We start from the raw sequence: 27003 nt of genomic DNA, 5'->3' as shown, positions 1-27003 counted from the left end.
GTAGTAAGTATCAATACAAATTTGCTTTGATTACAGAAAATGTTAATTTGCCTTATTAATGACACTTTTCCACTGTACAGAACTATAGAGATGGGTATTGTATCAAATATCGTTATCATTATTATCAGTTATATTACTACATGGGCATAAATTATAGCTCTTTAGCAAACAATATGTATAGATGAAATAATGCTCTTTGCAAACATAGAAGAGTGTTTTACAAATATAGATAGTTTAGATCTATCTAACATAATACAATTGTTTTTACAGTATCGGGCAATTACGTCCTCCACATTAAGTTGTGTCATCTTGACTGAAGATGACGTATGAAATGATACTTGTTGGTAACTATAGTAACTATTGTGATATTTAACAAATTTTACATTTGTTTTATTAATGTATATTCATATTCCCTTTTCTGTTTGGAACAGGAAATTTTTCTGCATGAATGAACTAATATCTCATTGTCTAGTTCTATTTTCTTATGATCTATGATGTAATCCACAATTAAGTACACGTGACGCTTAAACTTAAACTCTGTCTTTACAGAGAAAAGTGTGGGACTGGACAGAAGAATGGTTAAGCAAATTCCCGGATGAATTATAGGGGAAGTTATATGGTTTATTTGAGATATTAGTGAGTGAATATTACTGAATAACTCGTGAAAATAAATGCCTATGTCGTACAAACAACTAGCCAAATTGTTGTCAAAAACTTTATAAAACTAATTTTGAAAACAATTTTTAAACATTTTGAGAAAATAAATGAAATATAAAGAAGAGTGATCTCTAAATGTGATCAATAAAAAGAGGAATTTCCGATACCAGATTTAGAAATAAGAGTTAAACAATGAAAGATGGTTGAAGAGATAATTTAAACAGTCAATAACAAGATGACACTACTATTTGAATTTATTGAAATATATAAAGTTTTTTTAAAAAGCAAATTTTAATCATTTCCAAAACATTCAAAATAATAAAAATATGGTAATGATGATGATGGTGATAATTATGATGATGATGGTGATGATGATGATAATTTTCGTTATTGTTATAAATACTGCATGGGAATATGTTTCAACACATTCAACTGACATATGTTTTAGATGTTTAATATAAGTTTTAATTGCACGTGTATAATATACTTGACGAGAGTGGTGCAAGTGCCAAAATCCAGCCTAAAATCATTAAAGATTATGATATTTTGTTTACTCTCACGCTATACCAATGAAAACGTACGATTTTCTTACACTCACAAATCTCTAAATATCCCTTACGTAACAAATCATTTAAGTTTAAAACATATTTGGGCAATATGTAAAACTACTAGTATTTGTACTTGTTTTAATACTGAGCTAGTATGCGCATATGTTTACATCACAAAACATCTTAAATCACCATTTTACCATTGGACATTCTTTGTGACTATAATAACGTCATTTCACATACAATTCAACCAAAATAAAACGAATTGCTACCTTCTATAACGAGTTAATGGTGTTCTTTTTAAAGGTAACTGTGTAATATAATTACTACTCATCAACCATCTTTCAAGTTTAACTCTACAGTAAGGATATAATACTAGTGCTATTCCGATATCACACAGTTATAGTTGAGATAAAAACTTGAAATCAGTACCTTTTCTCATTTTCTCGCATACTGCAAAATAAGGAAGCATGTCGTTAATTCATCGACAATCGATTAATACAAAAATACTCTCAAAAGTGAGTGTTAAAGTACAGATTTGTGCAGATTCACCACACAAAAATCACTGTCTTTAAACAAAAATAACAAAAACTCCCTGCCGTTATGGAAACTAAAGAACATGAACATATAAAAACCAGCGCAGGATTAAGAAAAATGTCAGCTTTTTGTGATTCTTTCACGCGAATAACCCCCCCCCCCCCCAGGACAGCCACTGTACCTGCTAAGATACACCACCTAGAATTGCCACTCTACCGGCTAAGATTATACCCCGCCTAAATCTGCCACTGTAATGGCTAAGATACCCCGCACACCACTTTGTCAGCATGGTATTGTGGAGTTTTATATTGACATATCATATTAATTAAACATTATGCTTGAACAAGTATGAAGTTTCAAATAAGAAAAAAAAAGGATGAAACCCTAAAAGAAGTCCAAAATGGTAAAATTCAAAATTGAAAATGTTGCGGACTATCTTCGAATGAGCCTGTACATGAACGGTATTTGTAAAAACATGTTACCGCCCATGCCCATAACACCGCCTAAAGCAGTATTCAACATTTAAACATGCTATGGTGAAAGTTTGAATTATGAAACATCCACAGATGTCTTTCATACAGCGGTTGTCATAGAAAAATGTAGAACTAACAATTTAACCATGACAAGCGGCGTATGGACCCCTAATAAAGAATGCTAGTGTCCTAAACGAAAAGCCATAGTCAAAACTTAATAAAATTGAATTTTGAAAGGGGTCAAGATAATTCATCTTATTTCATTTGAGTTATGCCTCCAATAGAATTTAGTGTGTATTTTTTACATATTTTTTTATATTCTAAATACTAGAAATAAAAAGAATAATGGTTCTTGGGCACTGTCATTTTATTGAAATTTAACCACCTATGAAGTTTCAAGTTAATACCTCGAACACTTTCCGGGTAATGCACAAGACAAAAATAAACTATTAATAATTCTTTATGTGTCCACCCTTCGTCATTACAACAATAATAAATATGCTGATTGCATTCCTTATGAATTTACTTATTCAAATTTAGCTGTTTCAGTTATATTTACACCAAAACACATATTCGTACATAAAAGGGGCAGTTCTTGTATTTGAACAAGGATGTTCAGATATTTTTTTACATGCTAGTACAAATAGTGCACATGTGTTTCGAGTATATTTATCAAGGCCTATACGAGGAGTAGCGTCCACAAGAACTCACAGAATAAGCAACCACCCAAGTAACAAACAAGCTGACTCCAGTATTCCCCCTTCAAATTTTATAGCATGGGCTACAGAGAAAGCGTGGTCCCAATTGTGGTACGGTACATTACGGTAATTTTTCCGTACTGTCAATGTAAACCGTATAAGACTGTCCATATCATATCTAAAATTATAAACATTAACAATAATGCTGTTTTATCTAACCGTTCAAGATGTTTAGGAGATAAGTAAATGTTAGAAAAATACATGAAAATTGACGTGGAATGGATATAAGGAATTCTATTCTATGACATGTCACACAGATATATCGAAATAACATAAGATTTTTCGTATAAAATGGTGACAATGTTATTATAATTAAGTGAAGAAAACTCTCATGAATGTAATATATTAGTTTATCTACATCATTTGTTGACTACAATGTCTGGCAAGAAGAAACACATAATATCTGATATAAGTAAATACGGTTCCTATATCATGCAATTTGTCTAGAATAATGGTAAAAGCTCTAAACAGAAAACAAAAATCTGACAGTTTTATTGATCTGACTAGACAATACATTCATATATATATACATGTATAAATGCAGAATGACAATAAACTCATTTTTTCCACAGAAAACGCGTCATAAGATGATACTTCTGTCAATTGTAATTTAGTTGTATCTCCAGGGAGGCTAATGCAGTCGTGCCAGATCAATAATTAATTCTTTCTTAATGCTTATAAAATGAGGTGTGCAAAAATAGTATCTGTATATATACAAAATGCGGCATAGCAAAATATAATTCTGGGAAACGGACCTTGTCCGGTATGTTATTGTACGCTGTGTATTAAAATATGCATTTTAAACTAAGTTATCAGTCTAAACAAAACCCGTGCTTTACAAAAAATAACAAAATAAAATCTAATAAACTCAATATATTCATGAATTTGTTTAAAATATGGATTTACAAGCATACAAAATAACATATCATTTCCAAAATGGGCTTCCAGTAAATTAATACCAAACATCTCGCAAATGAATATATTTTCACATTCTGATTTACACTTTTCTGCACTGTTTACAAAGGTCAAAAAAGTATACAAAAAATAATCTAATAAATAATACTAAAATAAACACTAGAAAGCAATCAAATCGTGCCTATGCAAGCTAAAAAGCAGGAATTAGAATATGTTGGAAAATGAGAAATGGTTAATTGTTACAGCACTCCAGAAATGGCACTAGTTTAATATCTGTTACAGAAGGTCAGAGGAGGGGTTACTACATTTATTTTAAAAAAATAAATCGTTTATTAAATAGAAAATATATTATTTCTAAATGTTTATACGTTAAAATGATTATATATAGAGTTTTAGACTGGCTTTAACGGTGTTTCTAATATAGATGATTTATAATGAAATGTAACAGTTTCACTTGTATCGGAACAGCTAAATATAAACTTTAGCTGTAATTTTCAAAACGTAATGAAATATACGGGCTAACTGCTGTCAAGACACTCGGTATAAGTAGTAACTGACATTACGTAATGAAATATACGGGCTAACTGCTATATAGGTAGTAACTGACATTACGTAATGACTGCTGTCAAAACACTCCATATAAGTAGTTACCGACATTACGTAATGCAATATACCGACTAACTGCTGTCAATACACTCGATATATAGGTAGTAAGTATCAATACAAATTTGCTTTGATTACAGAAAATGTTAATCTGCCTTATTAATGACACTTTTCCACTGTACAGAACTATAGAGATGGGTATTGTATCAAATATCGTTATCATTATTATCAGTTATATTACTACATGGGCATAAATTATAGCTCTTTAGCAAACAATATGTATAGATGAAATAATGCTCTTTGCAAACATAGAAGAGTGTTTTACAAATATAGATAGTTCAGATCTATCTAACATAATACAATTGTTTTTACAGTATCGGGCAATTACGTCCTCCACATTAAGTTGTGTCATCTTGACTGAAGATGACGTATGAAATGATACTTGTTGGTAACTATAGTAACTATTGTGATATTTAACAAATTTACATTTGTTTTATTAATGTATATTCATATTCCCTTTTCTGTTTGGAACAGGAAATTTTTCTGCATGAATGAACTAATATCTCATTGTCTAGTTCTATTTTCTTATGATCTATGATGTAATCCACAATTAAGTACACGTGACGCTTAAACTTAAACTCTGTCTTTACAGAGAAAAGTGTGGGACTGGACAGAAGAATGGTTAAGCAAATTCCCGGATGAATTATAGGGGAAGTTATATGGTTTATTTGAGATATTAGTGAGTGAATATTACTGAATAACTCGTGAAAATAAATGCCTATGTCGTACAAACAACTAGCCAAATTGTTGTCAAAAACTTTATAAAACTAATTTTGAAAACAATTTTTAAACATTTTGAGAAAATAAATGAAATATAAAGAAGAGTGATCTCTAAATGTGATCAATAAAAAGAGGAATTTCCGATACCAGATTTAGAAATAAGAGTTAAACAATGAAAGATGGTTGAAGAGATAATTTAAACAGTCAATAACAAGATGACACTACTATTTGAATTTATTGAAATATATAAAGTTTCTTTTAAAAAGCAAATTTTAATCATTTCCAAAACATTCAAAATAATAAAAATATGGTAATGATGATGATGGTGATAATTATGATGATGATGGTGATGATGATGATAATTTTCGTTATTGTTATAAATACTGCATGGGAATATGTTTCAACACATTCAACTGACATATGTTTTAGATGTTTAATATAAGTTTTAATTGCACGTGTATAATATACTTGACGAGAGTGGTGCAAGTGCCAAAATCCAGCCTAAAATCATTAAAGATTATGATATTTTGTTTACTCTCACGCTATACCAATGAAAACGTACGATTTTCTTACACTCACAAATCTCTAAATATCCCTTACGTAACAAATCATTTAAGTTTAAAACATATTTGGGCAATATGTAAACTACTAGTATTTGTACTTGTTTTAATACTGAGCTAGTATGCGCATATGTTTACATCACAAAACATCTTAAATCACCATTTTACCATTGGACATTCTTTGTGACTATAATAACGTCATTTCACATACAATTCAACCAAAATAAAACGAATTGCTACCTTCTATAACGAGTTAATGGTGTTCTTTTTAAAGGTAACTGTGTAATATAATTACTACTCATCAACCATCTTTCAAGTTTAACTCTACAGTAAGGATATAATACTAGTGCTATTCCGATATCACACAGTTATAGTTGAGATAAAAACTTGAAATCAGTACCTTTTCTCATTTTCTCGCATACTGCAAGATAAGGAAGCATGTCGTTAATTCATCGACAATCGATTAATACAAAAATACTCTCAAAGTGAGTGTTAAAGTACAGATTTGTGCAGATTCACCACACAAAAATCACTGTCTTTAAACAAAAATAACAAAAACTCCCTGCCGTTATGGAAACTAAAGAACATGAACATATAAAAACCAGCGCAGGATTAAAGAAAAATGTCAGCTTTTTGTGATTCTTTCACGCGAATAACCTCCCCCCCCCCCCCCCCCAGGACAGCCACTGTACCTGCTAAGATACACCACCTAGAATTGCCACTCTACTGGCTAAGATTATACCCCGCCTAAATCTGCCACTGTAATAGCTAAGATACCCCGCACACCACTTTGTCAGCATGGTATTGTGGGGTTTTATATTGACATATCATATTAATTAAACATTATGCTTGAACAAGTATGAAGTTTCAAATAAGAAAAAAAAGATGAAACCCTAAAAGAAGTCCAAAATGGTAAAATTCAAAATTGAAAATGTTGCGGACTATCTTCGAATGAGCCTGTACATGAACGGTATTTGTAAAAACATGTTACCGCCCATGCCCATAACACCGCCTAAAGCAGTATTCAACATTTAAACATGCTATGGTGAAAGTTTGAATTATGAAACATCCACAGATGTCTTTCATACAGCGGTTGTCATAGAAAAATGTAGAACTAACAATTTAACCATGACAAGCGGCGTATGGACCCCTAATAAATAATGCTAGTGTCCTAAACGAAAAGCCATAGTCAAAACTTAATAAAATTGAATTTTGAAAGGGGTCAAGATAATTCATCTTATTTCATTTGAGTTATGCCTCCAATAGAATTTAGTGTGTATTTTTTACATATTTTTTTATATTCTAAATACTAGAAATATGCAAAATAATAATGGTTCTTGGGCACTGTCATTTTATTGAAATTTAACCACCTATGAAGTTTCAAGTTAATACCTCGAACACTTTCCGGGTAATGCACAAGACAAAAATAAACTATTAATAATACTTTATGTGTCCACCCTTCGTCATTACAACAATAATAAATATGCTGATTGCATTCCTTATGAATTTACTTATTCAAATTTAGCTGTTTCAGCTATATTTACACCAAAACACATTCGTACATAAAAGGGGCACTTCTTGTATTTAAACAAGGATGTTCAGATATATTTTTACATGCTAGTACAAATAGTGCACATGTGTTTCAAGTATATTTATCAAGACCTATACGAGGAGTAGCGTCCACAAGAACTCACAGAATAAGCAACCACCCAAGTAACAAACAAGCTGACTCCAGTATTCCCCCTTCAAATTTTATTTGCTGGGGTATAATTATGTATGTAGACTGACAAACTTGATCATGATGTATGAATCGTAATAATAACTATTGCATAAATGAGTAAGAAAAATACCATGTTCATTATAAAAAATGCGAGTCGTGAATGGTCCCCCGATTTTGCAATCGTTTGAAATGTGACAGATGTCAAAAGATCTTCTATCTTATTTAGAAATTACAAATTAATGAGTTTGAGTAATTTCTACACGACTAGAATGGGACAATATTTGCAAAATAATGAAAATAGCTTCTATAAGCAGCATGTTGTGCTAAACGTTAATTGGTTTATGTTATGTTAAAAATCTTCTGATTTTAGAAGAAGCTTCGAAAAGAAAATTGTTACGTGTTGTCATAATGAAATTTACAATTAAATTGTTCATTCTTTATGCTGAAATGAGCTTAACAGTAAATTAAAATACAGTGTGCAAAAATGTGATGCAAAACCTCTAACTAGGTAAAAAAGATACTAGATTATTGCAAAAGGAGGTGCTTAAAAATACCTGACAACTTGTCCAAATAAATCTCTGAACATGTATAATACATAAATTGGTTTCTCCATTGTTGTAACTGCCCATGGTGAAAAATGATAACTGAAATAAAGTAAATTGATAACTGACAGCGCCTTTAAAGAAATATTCATATACATATTTTTCAAAATATAAAGATGTGGCTCTACTTATTTTTTCAATACAATATCTAATAAAACGTTAGGGTCATCTATATCAATTATAATGTAACTGAAATACCGGCACATCCCCGTTAAACATTAAACTCAGCTTGTTAAAGTTATATAAATATTGATAGTGAAATACAATGTACGTAAGTGTAAATTGAAATGGAAATGGTAATATAACTGTGTCACATAGAAACATTACAAATTTAACTTACTGTGTAATATTAACTATTTTGTCTGGCACAGGTATTGTTTTAACTGATGTGAATTCTTCATCCGAGCTCTGGCTATGATACGACAGTACTTCTAATGCCACTCTGTATTTCTGTTCAGACCTTCGGATTTTTTCATACAACTACAAAAAGTTAAAAAGATTGAATCCCTAAATAAATCACTATGGAAACAATTTGGTAAATATATCTATATTCATTGCAGCTGGTAGTAAATGAGAACATATAACGGTTATGTGAATAAAGTTGATGACATCACATATGTTTGGTGCCTATGTACACATATGAGCTATGTTCTGTTTCTATATATTTAATAAACTTTTTTCCCCCAATACCACACGAGCAAATAACTATATACTGGGAGGTGAGGTGTTGGGGGGGGTGAGGGAGGAGTAAAGGGGACATGTCATCATCCATATAACAATGTACACCAATATCTTCACTCTAAATATCTAAATAATGTAACGTATACCATGATGCTAATAACATAGCAGTACATAGCGGTTACAAATGGACATATTCTAGGTAAATAACATGACATTTCAGGTTTTACATCACACATTTATCTGACTTTTTGCGTAAGTTGTGTCATATTTCTGATTAATTATAATTACTTGAAATATTACCACCAAATTAATATCAAACCATATCTTATGAAAGAAACACTGTGTCAAGTTATGTGACGTTATTCGCAGTGATTGTGTTATTCATCTCCAATATACTGACACTCTGTCTGATATTAATTAATCTATGATCATATGTTTCTGTTGCTGTTGGCACCGTGTTAAAGTATGTGTATCTATGTGCGGTAATGGAAATGAATTTGTTGATACAATATATTACTGCCATCACGATTATACCGGTATTACTTCGGCACAGTTCGTTTACCTGGCAGGGATGGGATGGTGAAATTACATCGGTTTTATGCAAATATATAATATGATAGATTTCAAATGGATAGCATTACACCAGCGTAATGAATGAATATTGTTACAATAGACATAAGAATATGTGTTATTTTTACCTTCGCATGATGCAAAGCGAGACCACAATATATTGCGAAAGTTTCAAATGATTCTTCATCAGATTTGGTAAAAGTACCGTTCAGTTTGTTTACCATTTGTACCACTCCGATTATACTGAAATAGAAAATTAGCCGCCAACTTGTACGATGCCTGTCCATTATTTTGTGTGTTATCATTAATAATAAGATGTTAAATGTATCAAAAGAAGCTAGCTTCAATAAATGTACATTTAATTTGACAAATTTAGCTGTCGGCAGATCTTAAAAATGTGTGTGAACTTCATTTAAACATCAAATTTATAATGACAAAACTTAATTGACTCACAACTAGCTTTTATTTAATGGAACATTTATTTTTAAAGAAGAATATTTCCAAGGAGTATCTTTTGCCATATGTACTTTGTTACTAAATTAAGCCCATATGCTATATCTTTACAATAGAATTAAACCTATTTACCTTCCTCTGATGTAGATTGGCATACAAAGAATAGATTTCGTTCTGTACCCAGTTTGCATATCTACTTCTCTGAAATGGTTAAATACAATCGTAATATGTCGTGCAACACTCATGCAGAAAGCAGAAAGTCAGTTATCACAGACTACTTTACAATGTATATATATAATTATGCTAAATTTGTCTATTTCTCGTATATGCACTGATGAAAATAATGAGACAATCTTTAGAAATTCACCGACCATCATAAAAATATATCTCAAAAAACTATACGGTTACTGGAGTTTTTATATAACCAGCTTACAAAAATGTCAAACTACTTTTTTTCATTTCCTTGACAGTATCTCATATATGTCTATTACGAAGGAGGAAGTCTCTATCAATTCTATTTTCGTATATAGATGTGTAAATACTGACGTATGCTTTATATCAATATAAGTTTAATCAAGTATTTTACTATAAAACTGATTAATATATCACCTGTTAAAGCGTCTATCTGTATAAGCGTCGGCAATGTTTAGCACCTCTCCCGTTGACGCCACGTGGCCAGCAACGCCTTTATCCATGGGAAATCTGACCAAACACATTAAATCAATATAAAAATTTTAGTTAACAGACTGATGTCAACTTCCGAGCACAATTATAATCTTGTTGTTGACAATACTCATTCAATCTTGCTATTGTTTTTTTACTTTATGTCTAGAGTTACTAGATAAATCTGGTATGACTAAAATAGTATGTATTATCATGTTACAAAATTACAGTTTTCTGGTAGAAATGAATACGGAATATATGGAATATTTGATTTTAAAAGCAACGTACCTTGGCGAGAAAGAATGCTTATATGTTGGTGTAATTATTGAATACTGGTATGGGAATTTATAGATGATAAAGAATACTGTATATGAATTAAGCCATGCACATTTGGGTTACAGAATTGACATGCACTTTACATTTCTTGATGTGTGTGGAACTATAAAAGTGGTGCCACCGGCGGACCGAATAATACATAGCGCACTGTTGGTCCTTTTTTTAATTAACTTCTACCGCAGCATCTGCCTAAAACACATTGTTATTCATAATCGATCTATCTTACAATTGGTACAAACAACTTTATATGATACATTTCAACAATAGACTCATGTGTATCTATTTGCGAATAGGCAAACCTGATTTCTTTACTAGGAACGTTTTCATCAACTTTGCCAGTATCAAATATCCTTGCGTATAGTTCATTGGTAGTTGTGTCCACCAAAAATAACGAGGCCCTATCAGCGTTCACTAGCTTTTTGGCGTAATTCTGCAGGAAAAAAACAGCACAATCAAACACACTAGCCACTAGGTACATAAGCTGATGCTGAAAACTGATGATAAAACCCGGATGACTTAAGATGATATGATGACTCTTGTTTAGATATTTCTAAAGAGGTCAATGGTTTTAGAAAATTGCCAGGTGGAGGGTGTCTAAACTTATGAAATTATTTTAAAATCTTTATGTACTCGGAAAATTCTGATTTTCTTCATTAAAGTTGAAAAAAAAACACTAATGGAAAATTCTCAAACTTGAAAAATACTTTTATTGTGTTGACGAAAACAGAAATATAAATTGCTTCCAAAGAACAACGATAATGAGTGACCATAAAAAACTTTCATTTATAATTGCAATGCCAGTTCACATGTCTCTGCTCTCATTCTATATGGTACAGAGATAATTGCCTGGACAATAATATTTGATACGAAACCTTTAGTAGACGAATAACTACTTCTAGATTACAGAGATGGATTGTTTATTGATGCGTCAGTGACGTTATGGTAAAAGCATCGTTTGTCTAACGACATCTCGGGATTTTTATTCTGATTAATTGTTTATGCCGCTGAACGATAAAGGGGGGATAATTACAGAGGAAATGAAATATCTCTCATATTCAAATTACGGATGAGATGATTATCGTACTGATAATATTTATATGGTCGGAATTTCTGGTCATAATACAATATACATGTATAATTATAAATGATAGTGGAAGTGGTACATGTATACAAGAGAGAAGAATGAAATGTTCCAATGATAGTCATAGAAGCAAAGGCAATATTGTATATAATGTATAGCATATGATATATACACACAGAAGTTTGGGGTTTCTTTATAGTAAATCAGGTATTGTAATATATACATTACCATAGTTACCATATAGTTTATTTGCTATTGTTAATAAATTATAATTGTTGAAACGCAAGGAACAACATAGAAAACCCCAAACTTCTGTAAAAGCAAGCTTGGAGCCAAATCATAATATTATTCTGGCTTGCTTGCAAACCTAATTTCTTTGCGCATGCGCCTGACAGGTGTCCAATGATCATCGATTTCATTGTCGATTTTCACATCGAAAATTCGAGCATACAGTTCTTGATTATCGTAGTCAAGGAGGAAGAGGGACGCTCGATCGGCGTCGACTAGCGTCTGGGCAAAATGCTGCACACACATTACATAAAATAAAGATATAACAATCACAAAATAATGTGATCTACTAATTCAAACTGAATTAATTTTCTTCCATCCACGACTGTTATTAAGATAAAATCTATAAAGAGGAATTGACGTCAAATGTTTACAGATCATGGAGAAATTAACTATTAATTTTGTCAGGTCATAATTATTTCAAAAGGAAGATTTGCAAAAGTGGATTCACTTGGAACTTGGAGAATTAGCATGTCTGCGATTACTAGATTTCAGATATTTTTCTTCGGTAATTGGATATGACGGTTTAATTTCAGAACGAAATTATGTTGTTTTTTTTTCTCCTCATATCAAGATGAAATAAACTCATTAGTTATTTGAAATGACCAATTATGGTTTCTTATTCGAAGGATGGGATATTATAATGTTTTCATCTGCTATTATCAATTATTTACAAAATGAAATATAAATGATTTATCACCAAAGAAAATATATTCTCGGCAATTCACAAATAACTAATCGGCTAACAGGAATCATTTTGTCGATTAAATACATTAAATTTTTCAGTTTATTGAACTTTATTTTTTGTTTGTTTTTTTGTTTGATAGCAATGACATCAGACAAAACTTACCATGATTTTCATAATGACAGTGTCCATGCTCACTATGTCTTGAAATATTGATCTGATAATAGAGGAAATGTGCGTGTTATATTTGAGGTGATTATGATATTCGTCAATGAATATAGTTACATCACACGTATATTTTATAAAATAAACACCCAATTCATTACATGTCATATATAAAATTTTTGTAAAGGCGAGGTGAAAATAACACTTTTTTAATTTGAGCTGCGTCATGACAAAACCAACATAGTGCGTTTGCGACCAGCATGGATCCAGACCAGCCTGCGCATCCGCGCAGTCTGATCAGAATCCATGCTGTTCGCTGTCAGTTTCTCCACTTGTAATAGAGTTGGTAAGCGAACAGTATGGATCCTGATCAGTCTGCGCGGATGCGCAGGCTGGTCTGTATCCATGCTGGTCGCAAACCCACTATGTTGGTTTTGTCATGACGCGGCTCATGTATGTACAATAGCAACCATAGACAGGGCAAGTAAATTCCGGATACCATAGTAACTTTACATAAAATAATAGAATGCTTTTAAAGGCATAAACATGGTAACAATGATAAAATAAGAAATGCTTGTTATTTTTTTTAATACGCAACAAAATTATGAAATGACTAACTTGGTTACTGCCAGCAAGAAATCATTTAACTTCCGTTGCCTCGTCATGCAGTTGTACATCTAAAAAAAAATAAAATAAAACAGTCTGCATCAACTAAATTGTCATTTTTATAATATAATACATTTTACTTGATTTTTAAAAAATACTAATATTAGTTAATGTATACATCTAAGTAGTGTAATTTACATTAATCAATTGCAAAAGAACATACGATGACTCTAAAAATGTAGGTAAAGTTATTTTTATAATATATTTATGTGGTAAAAAACGTCTGTAATGAAAATATAAAAGAATAACAGCAATATTTTTATTGTTTAGCATTTTTAGGCCACAACTATAGTTTAATATCTGAGGAACATTTCTACATAAGTAAATAAATTGACAGAAAATGAAAATACATGTATGTAACGTTACTTTTAAGGTAATCTATCAAATGATAAATACATATGAATTTACGAAACCAAAGTTCCATCAAACTTCTAAAAGGTAAACTTCAATTCTATAATATTACATTTTCCACTGAAAGCATTTGTTATTTCTTTTAAGACTTGTATTATTTTCGAACTGACGTCATACGAAGAAGACTGCTATTTCACTTTACATGTATAGTTTACATGCGTTAAAATACAAAGAAATGAAACACATTTATAATATAGAAAACAGTTTCATGCATTTTTTCACTGTTAATATTGTTAACCCCTTCAGCAGATTTATATCGGAAATATGCAAAATTTGTCCTAAAATCTAATCAAGTTATTAACAGAACTGTAAAAAGACAAGCCTTAAGCTACCAGTTCTCATCTGGAATGAAATTGATGGATTTATACAAAATGTACAGAGGGAAACTGTCTTCAATATGTCTTCATAGTAATGAAATAAAAAGACAGTATTGCCTTAAAGCAAATTAAAACATCGATTATTTACGGTGTTAATGATAATATGTTGTGAGATCCACGTTTCATGATTAGTAAAACATTTCAATGAATAAAACTGTTTGTTAGCGACTGAAAAAAATCTACGATTGAAAAACAAAATGCAAAACAATGGGTAAAATATCCGAAAAGCGTTAATATCTACATAACTTTATAATAGGGCAATGAAAACAAATCAAATAATTGATAATCGCAGACTCCGTAATTTTGAGTCTGTTCATATTAATCTTAGTCATTCACGCCAGCTACAGTTTACTTTACACATGTACTTATCATATGTATATGTTTTTTAATACGAACAAATTTTACAAAAATGTACACATAATGCTGGTACAAAATAGTTTTAACGTAATAAGCAAACCATATAGGTTAAGAAACGGTGATTCATAAGGAATTAAAGTGATAACTAACTAATAAAACAACAACTAGCAAGCATAGAAACTTCAGCATTCGATTCTACATTTCTCTAGATTTAAACAAATACACTCTTTAATTAAAGAATTACAAAAAGTAAATAATTAGAAGTAAAATATGTACCATTTTAATAATTATTACCTATTTATATTTTGATTGATTGTGTGCACGTATAACATGCACAAGTATGTCACGACATAAAAGATTTTGGTCCAGAATGACCTTACTGACATAATAGAACGGTCAAATTTATAATCAAAATACTTTCATATAATAAGCGGGTCAGTGATCTGGTATTTGGCTATCGTTAATTTTACTAGAATAGATCACACTTGGTTGCTTCTTTCTGTGCCTCGTCAGATCCTTGTCTAGCAAAATTCACTCTAGTCTAATACCAAATCAGACAAATAAGTTCCAAATTTTGTTTTCAGTCTTCTCTTGTAGTAACCGTAGTTTGTATTAACATACAAGTATCTGAGGTAATCTGACAAGTAAAGTAACTGACTGTTAAGATTAATGCATTGGTTAAAATACATTCCTTTATATCCTTAATTCGTTATTTTACAATAAAAAGTTAAAATAAAAGGAATACCTTGTAGTATTTTACGCAGTACTGATAAATCCATACCGACAACGGTAAGATGTGAAACATCATCTTCACATAGATCAAGTCAAGTCCATGTATAAATCCAAAATAACGAACACATAAACTCTTTGATATGTTCACAAGTAAGGGCGAGTTTTTTCCAATTAGCGGGTTTATTTAACTGTCTAAATTAACAATTTTGTACGTACACCGGTTACCTAGCAGCAAATATAAGGTGAAGAAATATCGGAAACTTCTGACGAACTGTCACCATACCAACCCATTGCACAGCCCAGATATCATGTATCGAAATTCTTGCACGCGTGTCTTATTTCAATATGAAGTCAACTGGTCACATACTCCGTGTAACGGCTACTAATATTATAACAAGAGGTTCCTTGTAATGAAATACTACATGTTAAGTTTTTTAATACTCTAAAATTTGACACGGTCATTTAAATTAAGTACAACACGGATCGGATTAGTTAATTTATCATCTTTGATCAGCGTATTGTTAACCATGTATGAATAGAATTACTAATATTGTACGATAGGAATTAGTACAGATTTGTTCCCGCATTTAAAACTCGGTAGAATTTTACCTTTATGCCTTTTTCAATTACACGGGAAAATAATTGCGTTACAAGAGACTTACATTACAGACACGTACATGCATTTCATGGTACGACGTTTGACAAAGTGATTTTTGTACATCTATAAACATGCAAATACCTCGGCAAAATACACTGTTAGACATCCCCACATTAGCACAATCTTTGCTCTCTGAAGATTTAAGTTTATGCAGGAAAATAAAAACTGTAAAAATTAACATTTAACAAAAAACATCAAACACGCCGTTTGTATAGAATGGAATAGCTGTAGCTAACGTCATTCTGTGCGAATACTTCATTAACCATGATAATTAAAAGGGTCAGTGTATTATATATATATGAATATATGTAATTATGTTAACTATCACATATATAAATGAAACTTCTTCACTGTCATAGTTTAACGGGGATCGAATGTCTAGGTTTGTTACTTTGTTGCCGATTAGTATTAAATTGCTAGAAAATACCACCTCACCGAAGAGATATAAGAACATTGCTTTAGTTATACATACCAGTAACCAAAAAGTTAGATTGTTAATAAAGCATTTTTATCTGAAATAATTCACTTCTAAGAAGCATGATTATGATGTAAGTTGATCAAAAAGATTTTATAAAGCATAATACACAATATGAATCTTTTTGAGACAATCAAATTATTTCAAATATTATATTGACAGTTTCGAAACTTAAAGCATAACTGCGTGCAATTGCACTAATACATTTGACTTAGAAAAGAACAATCACAATATGCCATGTAGTGTACGCTTTATGGTCTTTTTAATCCACTTTCACTTCATGGTTAGTTTTCATTTATTAGTAATGACTATGTAAACGGTATAATATGAGAAGCTATGAGGGAACTATGATATATGTTGCACACGTGTATATATGTATGACGTGTGTCTGTGACGTTACCTCGACATACTCCACACAAATGTCTGCCCACATGACCATTGAGATTGCAACCTAGAAATGTTACACATTTAATAAGAATACAATTGTCTAAAACGAATACACGTTGATTTCATCATAACGCCATCGACACGTGCAGCAAAATGACTTGCCTATACCACAAGTATCGTGCCAACTTGTAACATCCGGTCTGAGCAGACGATACATTGTTGACTGCTTAATTCAAGCACATACAAAATGTATATTATGAGTACATCTCAGTATCTCATTCAAAGCAGGCAAATTTCATTACACACGTTAATTTGGGTATGGGTTATACCAAATTTCATTTTTAGAATAAAAACTCATTATTGGTTTGACAAACCACAAACCTATATATTGACCTAGCGACCAAAGAAGTAATAATAGGTTATACTCCTAGATATTATATCCTAATTTGTATTATTTGTCAACGAGTCGGTTTATTCTGGGGGTTAAAAACCTATGAATTAAAAGGTATGTATATATTGATAGAAGTGACGGAAACATTAAACAGTGACCAACGTAAAGCACTGTTTGGATGGGCAGTAATTCAGCGTTCAGTAATTGGAAATTACGGTGAAATAAATCCGTTTAGAGAAGTAATTACAGACTGTCAGCATCCAATGATAACTACTTTATTATCGGCCACGGCAATGTGATTTTCTGTGATCGTGAGATATCTGGATCACTCAAATGTCAACATTTATCTCAGTCTTGTTGAACTTACAAAAGCAACAGCATACCTATATAGGGTTATAACTGTTATAATCAAACAAGGCCGGCGATATTACGACAGATTCACTACAATTAAAGGGCCAGCAATGAGGGTTTTTGTCATGACGGGACTAGAAATACATTTTCAAGATTTTCAATACAGTTTTCATTAACCTATTGTATATCTTTCCGTTTTAAGTGCAACAGTTTATACAAATACGGATTTCAAATTTTGTTTTTAAGCCTTGAATGTATATAAGGAACACAAAATGACAAATATAAAACAATGACAATATTTCATACCTCCTCATCTTCCAGGGTAAAGATACCACCACCCACGTTTCTGTACAGTTCTATCACACCTGAAATATTTATACAGTATTTTGCTATATATAACTGAGTGAGAAAATGAATAACTGACTATCATAACCTTATAGACACAATGATAATAATACATTGTTTAAGTCTAGCCTACAGAAAAAAGGTTTGTTCATTCAGTTTATGTTGAACAGCAGAATTAAAACAACAGTTGCTTTGTTCATTATTTTACTTCGGAACTATGCCGGATTATTTTATATTTACCTGTAAGTGTGCCATCCCCTTTTATAACGGGCAGTCCCATCACAGACTGGCATTTCTCCCCGCCTACAGCTAACCCGTCAGGAAATCTGTCATCCTGTCAAATAAAAGATCATTTGTTGAGGTGCTGATATTGTTCAAAGCATTACTTACTCAAAGAATTTCATTATTAATTACAACGGCAGGATTTCTCTCCCTTGTACCTTACTTAGATCGTTAATATTGAAGGCACGCATTTCTCTCATACAATCTAATATATTTATATATATTTAAGACATAAGGCACACGGCGAAATTTGAAATGTTATGAAGATGTAGTTAACAAAGGAAAAACAATCTTTGTTTTAACCAATTTTATATAGTTAATTTCTTACCGCTAAAATATCTCCTGTTCGGACAGTTTCGGCAGTACTCGCAACATACCCGGCAAGTGTCGAAGACAACCGAGGAGAGCCAATGATTGACGAGACAAGTTCACATCTACGAAAATAGGTGACAACAAATAATTTATATACATTTATATATTGCACCGCCATCGCCAACTCGTGTGATTGATAGTGTTATAGATTTTATGTCTAAGATATGAAGACATTGTGACCAAAATTAGTTTGTGAGGCTGGAGAAACAAAACTTATTTTGTAGGTAATAAATGCCATCTACCAATTCTATACCATTAAATAATGTTTAAATACGGTTGAACTACGATTATGGAAATTCGCAATAAAATAAAATATCGTATAAGAGATAGTATCCTGTTAATGAAGACTCATAGTTTGTTAAACTTTATATAAACTTATTAAGCAAAATCTTTAAATTCCATGAATAGTTTTTATCATTTTCTAATATATAATAATGTGAATGAGTCTTGCTTATTTCATATGCAAAACCTTACTTAAAAAAAACTTAAAATGACTTACTTGTTATTATTGTTGGGTTTTTGGTAAAGAAGTTGTTGCTGATGGTCATCAACGAGGTAGAGATTGTGACCGTCCGCTGATGTTGCTGTAAAAAAGGACATTTAATTAACTGTGATTTGTAGATTTAGCTAACGGTTGCTAACGGAGATTATCTAAAAATAATAACAAAATAACTGTGTTTAGTATACACAGTAATGCATCATATAAAATGTTACCGGACCTACACGAAATATAATAAATATTTTTGAGAAGTAAAGAAGTTAAATTTACCTGTTGCAATGCAATTAGCAAGTTCTGCGAGCACCTGAGCTTTGTTGGAATGAGTGTGAATATCACGAGTTAGTTCCTGAAGTAAGCTCCATTTCTTAGAGTGCATAGACGCCTGAAAATAAAAAACGAAAAAAAAGTAAAATAAGTTGTAACATTTTTCGTGTAATGACGTAAAACATCGGAACGCCGTCCCTTAAAACAACAAACTGGGTTGTTAATTAAAACAACACATTCTGATTGTTTTCCGTAATTGGATATATGTATTTCAAAGTTCATGAAGTAGCTAAGAGGGGTTATTGAGAATATAGAAGAAATATTGCTAGAAAAAACATATCTCAACAAAATCATATATATTATAGTAAGACCATATGCTTTGCATTTTATTTTTCGATAATTCATCAATTTATAAGAAAGTTATGTCTGAAACGACTTGACCTCCAAGTCCGACCTTGACATTGAAGGTGAAGAGACGGGCCTTCTCCCGGGGGAATAAAAAAGTACATTTACATATACGTATATGATTTAGTTGGTATGATCTCACATTCTTTAAGATTTAGGCTTTATTTGAAATACCTATGTTATTTTCCAACAGGCGGCTTGGTTCATGTACCAAGAAACAGTGAAGTAAAATTATCATAAATAACTCACCTAGATTCAGTAAACGACGTGAATATTCATTCACAGATACTTAGCAAAAGTAATGCTATTTAACGAAGCACAAGTAAGCAATATCGATAATGAAATAATTCATTATAATTCATGGATAATTCTCCGAGATCCAACTTGGAAGAGGTGAGAGCAAGTTCTAGAAATTATTGATCATAACTGGTCATTTAATTATGTGTTTACTTAACTGAAGCTGATCTAGTGTAAGATTATAAGTCAATGTATCCATTTAAACAATCATAAGGTACACTAGTCTATCATAACATACTGTGGATTATCTCCCTTTATTTTTTACTTCATTTTTCCACCAGTTAATATGGGTCTTACTTTAGAATTAAAGTTGACTGACAGCTACAGCATGGTACATGTTGTCTTTTATTAATTTCTTTAAGATATAATGCCATATGTAAGATTACTTACTTACAATGTTTTTACACAAGAATATGTAGATTTATTGCGTAAGGATTAAACATTAAATTGCTTAAGAAAGCATGAAGGTTATTGCTCATTGTTGACATTGACATTGCTATACATTTATACTTTACCTTCCATTTAGACAATGTTGCTTTCCTGTCAGGTATAATTTCACCTGAAAACAAGTAGATCAACTAACAGTTAACTTTGTAATATAAAAGTCTTATTTCATTACGTTATAAAATACGAAAGAAGAAAAACAAGAGATAACAATCATCTTTGTAAATTAGATTATTTTTTGTGATTATTCGTTCTCGTTTTGCAAGTTCTGTTGTGTAACTAAACCGATGGTAGAAGAACAAATCAAAATCAGCGCTTTAAATCTTTTAAGACTATATTTTGATGGTTCGCAAAGCTACAAATGAAATATTTGCTTGTTTATTGTCAAGTTAAGCGTGATAAGATGTTATCATTGTCCATACAACAAACAATAAGTGAGCTATGTAATTCAATACCATACCGTTTAAGTTTTCACCATGTCTCTGCCTCCGTACTTGCTCTTTCCAAGCCGTCCATCTTTGAAGCCTCTCTTGGTTCACGTGTGACAGAACGTAGTTCTCGAGAAAATCTGGATTCTCGTTCAAATATTGGATGACGAGCTCGGAATTTAATTCTAAAGCAAAATAAAATTACAGTAGATTTTAAACTTTAGGCAATTCAAATGATGATTATTTACCATACGTGTTTTATTTTCTTAAGATAATGAAGTATAAAACAGAAGATTATGAGCAGCTGTTTCAACACTACCAAACGGAGAAATAGTTATATTTGTGTGATACCGTTGAGTCGAATTTTAGTTTATTTCTGTGGAAATAAGAGAGATACTGTCAATTGTGAACTGTTGGGTTTCTTCTATATAAACAAATGATACTACTGAAGTGTAGGTATGCAAATAAGTTTATATAAGAAAGAAAGAGGAAGTGTACGTGTGTTATCCATTAATAATGAAAACGAAACAAATGCACCAGTCATTATAATCAGGGCCGCCATCTATGGAAAAGAACGAAAAAAAGCGAAATCCCACTGCCATGTCAATGCAGCGGGTTGTTTCTTGCACCCATCTGTTATACCCCGGTCACATATTCACGGAATACGCCCACGGAAGAGCCACGGATTAATTCCGGCATCATCCGTAGCTACCCGTAATGGTCAGTAGCTCTCCGTATTGTAACCGTAATCAATCGTACTAGTCCTTGTATATCCGTAGCGATCCTTGACAATTTTTGAACATGCACAAAAATTGGCTACGGAAAAATCAACCGTAGCGTATCCCTGCTAGTCCGTATTTAACAGTACTGATACGTACTGGTCCGTACGCAAACCGTGCTAGTCCGTACTGATTCGTAGTCCACCAAATTTTCAAGGATTTCCACGGTTTGGTACGGAGAACTACGTATTTGTACGGTTACCCTACGTATAAGCTACGGTTTTAATACGGATTAATACGGCATTGTCACGGAAAGCCACGATTGTAATACGTTGTACTACGGAGAGGCAAGGATTAGCACGGTCTTATACGGTTTATTGCGTTGCAACACGAAACGGCACGGAATGGTACGGTCCACCACTGTTCAGTACGGATGAATTAAGAATCATGTACTTTTTCAAGGGTATAAATACTACCTCTTTGTTAAAAACATACATACATTGTATTTGCGGGAACATTGAATAAATGATAATTGCAATTTACTGGCTGCAACTTTATATTGAAATGGCTCGGAATGCGGAGGCAGTGGTCGAGCTGCTTGATGACATGCATAGAGGTAAAATATGTTGAGGATGCAGCGTCCTACAAGAAATTCACTTTAATCGGACCTGATGTGTCTCGGGGGTCGGACGCGATTAAGCCGAATCCTCTACGCCAAAATCATTGAACTCTGCAATTCGTTTTTTAGGTGTTCTTTTCTTCTGAGGCATTTTGAAAATGAGCAAGCAAGAGGTTATGGACGGATGTATTAGGTCCGTATAGATCCGTGGAAATTCGTTCTTCTCCGTATCAATTCGTTCTTCTCCGTATCAGACAGTACTTATTCGTACTTACCCGTGCTTATACCGTAGCAGACCGTAGTGTATCCGTAGTGCGTCCGCCCTGATTCGTGTCGCTCCGTACCAAACCGTGTAGGTCCGTAACAATCCGTGTCTCTCCGGGGGCTTTTGGTGGTAAATCCGTCGGACTCCGTACTCATACCGTTGTGTGTCCGTACCGGAACTGTAGTGGACTACGGAATTTCACATTTCCGTAGTAATCCGTGAACGATTAGACCGTAGCTCTTCCGTGGCATTATCCGTGAATATGTGACCGGGGAATAATTCGTGTTTACAACTGACTATTGCATTATTTGATATTTAACATAGTCTATTCATTATTAACCACCGAATTCTTTACAAATTGTTCATTTAGATATTACATTAAGGATATCTTTATTTATGACGTCAACTAAATGTGGGCACCTAATTAATCACGACTATCGTACTGACAGTAATCATCTTCATTTATTAAATTATATTTGTATTATTTCTCACACATAGTGCATTTCGACCATCTTTAACAGTAATTAGTTTATCATAGATGAACCCTGATACTTTAGACCTGTACTTTAGGTCAGCTCAAATTGTTTTGTGTTTTTAATACAAAGATTTAACGATTAAAGTAATCCCTTATCCATAAGCTTTTGTAAAATCTACAATTGACCCGAAAAACATTTATACTTGTCCAACTTTAGATCGAGTTAATCATCGTTTGACGTAAGAAAAAAAAGAACGAGGCTTATAAACAGTGTACATACACGGTCACACACGGTAATACAATAGTACTAAATCGCCTTGTATTAATCTATATACAATTGTTTTGTTATCTAATACATGAACTAAAATATTCATTCAAAAACACGGTAAATAATTAAACTGATGTACAGAATGTTACTATGTTCACATTTAAATTATTTTCAAATGTCTCATACATGTTAATTATTGCAATAAAACATTTGATATCAATATAAAACTTATAGCAAAAATTGTCAATGAACTGATGATAACAACTTTTTTTGGTCATGCATTTTCTTACATTTATCATTTAGCCATAAAATGTGTTCCTATCACCATTCATATGAAATAATTTAGACTACATATTTATATAATTATATATTTTCTTCATATACTATCAATTATAAAAGGTAGTTATTAAAGTACACGATAGATAGTTCATTTATAGTTCATAAACCTAGTTGTAAAAACACGAAAGAAAGTACGAAAGTAAAAAAATATTCATCCTTCACCATGAAAACATAATTGAGACCAATTAAGTAATACTTTGGATATTTATTGTATTTGTAACGAATGATTCAATTCATTTCAACAGAAAAACAGCAGCTATACCTCCTAACCTGATCACTGCATTATGATAGCAGTTGATAAAAACATTCAATACATGGACATGTAAGCACAAACTTATTTTACTAGAGCACATTGCATTATCTTATACAAATCAGATACAGTAAAAGAAAAACAACGATAAGCCATCATTTATTTTTCATTTTCAATCAGCTAAGACAAATCCTCCAATTGTTTTACAGTTTGAATAAAACAATTCTTGTTTTAAATTAAATCATACCTAATTGCAACTTTCTCCTTTTATTTCCTTCTATTTCTGTGTCATCCATTTTCATATCAATGGCATTTATATTGTGTGCAGCCACAATTCCATTTTTATACATAACATTTGAATTTTCTCCTATTGCACATGATTAGTTTATGAAACCATATTGCGTAGTTAATGAAATTGCAGTTCACAAATGATTAAATCAACTGTACAGTAATAATTTGTTAACTTAACACAATATTCTATTTGCTGTGTATTATTTGCAGAAGTCGTTCATGCTTAACAGCAATACCACAAGCTTATTCTTTCCATTAGTTTAAACTATACGACAACCTTCATTGACCCCTCAATGTTTCTTTACATGTCATTAGGGCGATAAGTTTTCCTTTCAGATATAGTTTTATCTAACCCACTATTTCACTCTGACTGACAAGCTAAACAAATAAAACTATGATATACGAAATACAACACTTTTGACACAGAATTTACAACTGATCGAAAGTTTCAAATAAATCAAGCGTTTAGGTCAAAAGAGGAAACATATATCACGGTTAAAAATTACAATCGTTTTTTATTCTGTCCGCTAAATCCTCTTTTGAAAACCGTCAGCGGGACGTACATTTACACGTAAGAAATAGATTAATAAAGCTTCCATATAACTGACAGGTCTGATTTTAATTTCCTTCCAATAAATCAAACCGATCAATGAGATATCAAAAGGAAAGGAGAAAATGTATTGATGAACATCATGGATAAACCGGAGGTGGCTTGTACCCATAGAAGTACAGCAAGAATATGTCTAATTCTTGTACAAAAAGGTGGAAGAAAATTCATTAATTCTTCATAATGAAATCATTATAATATATATAGGCGAAGATACGAAATTCAATAAGTTTTCCTATCAGAGACCTGCTATAGCTTGACAGTTGGGATTATGATAATGATAGACGGTCTGCCTTACAAATTCAAAGTCTTTTCTTTACATGGTCAGTTTTTAAAAGGTTAATTAAATGTCTCATGAACACATATTATAGTTGAGACCTTCGAGTAGAACTTGAGTGAAACTTTAACAATTAATTTCTTTGCATATTTGAATTGAAGTATTCAAAGACATTGCCCTATATGTCTTGTCATTCTGTGTCAAGTGATAGCCAGTTTCTTCACTGTAAGGCAGCACAGGGGCCAAGGTCGAGAGACCGTTTAAAGCTAAATTACAGGTCTATCTTACATTTGCCAGTAAAACTCATGAACAGACTAAGTTTTCATATTTTGTTTTTGATATTAAGGGGTCCCTATCTTTCTCTTAAACTGTGGATGCCATGAAAGGTTTCTTATAGTTTCATCTCGTGTCGTTTTTAAATGTTATTCGGGATAATAGATCGAAATGCCTTTAACTTGAAAAAAATACAACAGTTTAATTTGGTGATGAAACAAATCGCGTTGAAAATTCAAAATTCATACCTAACACAAACTTAATCAGAGCTTGCTGCATTGTTGCCAGTGATATAAATGTATCATTGCACTTCGGAATTGATAAATATAACTCAAGTAAAATGAACTGTTTTGCACGTGTAAATATTTGTCCACTACTTTCAATCTAGTCTTTGATTTTAATAACATTTAATCATAAGACTGGTCGCTGCTTAATTCTTAGGAATACTCTATTGACTTTACCAGTACAATTTAAGAATGAACGCAAACCACTTCTGCAATGTCCATTAATTGTATTGCTTTTAATGTTCTCGGGGATGTTTTTTTTAAAAATAAATACCAATTGTTACAATTATTATTCTTTTTTTAATTTGGCAGAAAAGTTAACTATTTTAAATTTTCCGTAAAATACAGAGAAAAACAGAATTACTATACTTGGTTTGTTATAGCCGTTTCAGGCATGTAAGTATAGTTTGCAACATGCATGATTTGGATCAGCCACGACTGAGTGTGATTAGCTTTAGACACAATATGTATATATGTACATCACGCTCTCTCAGTCAAGATATTCGAGGTGGTTGGTATGCGGGGTAGTGAAGTTATTCGAGGTGGTTGGTATGCGGGGTAGTGAAGATATTCGAGGTGGTTGGTATGCGGGGTAGTCAAGATATTCGAGGTGGTTGGTATGCGGGATAGTCAAGATATTCGAGGTGGTTGGTATGCGGGGTAGCTCTAAAACACTTTACCTTCATTACTGAACAAATGATCCGTTTATAAGTCTTAAAACACGTATTTTTTATATTGTTATACAGACATTTGTAATAGAAATGGTTTTATGATATTTAGCCGTAAGTAATCCAGGTTATATCACTCGCCATTGTGTTTATATTCGCAACAATTACATTTAGTTTTAAAACCATATCGTTTGTATGTATCGAAAAACATTGTGTAATTTTCTAACAAAGTCTCTACACAAACTATTGACTTTGCAATAAATACCTCAGTATTGATTAAATAAATCTTATCTTTTATTTATAGATATATAAATGTTATCAAACTAACTTATTAAGTGTGAGAAGCATTTTTCAAAACAACAAACTATATAAGCACATTGTGTGCCTTTCTTAAGATTTTCTGCCTCCTGCAAATTATCTGCATCAACCAAGACTGTTAAAATGGCACATTC

General features: G+C 31.9%; 1 protein-coding gene across 1 annotated transcript in view; it reads right to left on the bottom strand.

Moving 5' to 3' along the window:
* LOC132748828 (probable 3',5'-cyclic phosphodiesterase pde-5) overlaps positions 1–24771 on the bottom strand; it is a 36535-nt gene extending 11764 nt beyond the window's left edge. Inside the window, exons 1-18 of the mRNA XM_060738475.1 lie at positions 24399–24771; positions 21249–21401; positions 20860–20903; positions 19649–19760; positions 19379–19463; positions 18836–18941; positions 18466–18559; positions 18187–18245; positions 17152–17202; positions 13694–13752; positions 13076–13127; positions 11156–11286; positions 10467–10559; positions 9990–10058; positions 9533–9647; positions 8494–8633; positions 8106–8195; positions 6232–6252 (exon numbers count right to left, since the gene is read on the bottom strand). Of these exons, the coding sequence (XP_060594458.1) occupies positions 6232–6252; positions 8106–8195; positions 8494–8633; positions 9533–9647; positions 9990–10058; positions 10467–10559; positions 11156–11286; positions 13076–13127; positions 13694–13752; positions 17152–17202; positions 18187–18245; positions 18466–18559; positions 18836–18941; positions 19379–19463; positions 19649–19760; positions 20860–20903; positions 21249–21401; positions 24399–24501 (1577 nt within the window). The 5' untranslated portion in view covers positions 24502–24771. The remainder of the gene's footprint in view (positions 1–6231; positions 6253–8105; positions 8196–8493; positions 8634–9532; positions 9648–9989; positions 10059–10466; positions 10560–11155; positions 11287–13075; positions 13128–13693; positions 13753–17151; positions 17203–18186; positions 18246–18465; positions 18560–18835; positions 18942–19378; positions 19464–19648; positions 19761–20859; positions 20904–21248; positions 21402–24398) is intronic.
* Positions 24772–27003: the final 2232 nt, after the last annotated feature.

This window comes from Ruditapes philippinarum, unplaced genomic scaffold, assembly GCF_026571515.1.
Source record: "Ruditapes philippinarum isolate M1 unplaced genomic scaffold, ASM2657151v2 ctg832_1_1_1_1, whole genome shotgun sequence".
Lineage (NCBI taxonomy): Eukaryota > Metazoa > Mollusca > Bivalvia > Venerida > Veneridae > Ruditapes > Ruditapes philippinarum.
The sequence above is the reverse complement of the archived record's forward strand: the minus strand, read 5'-3'. Positions and strand labels throughout refer to the sequence as shown.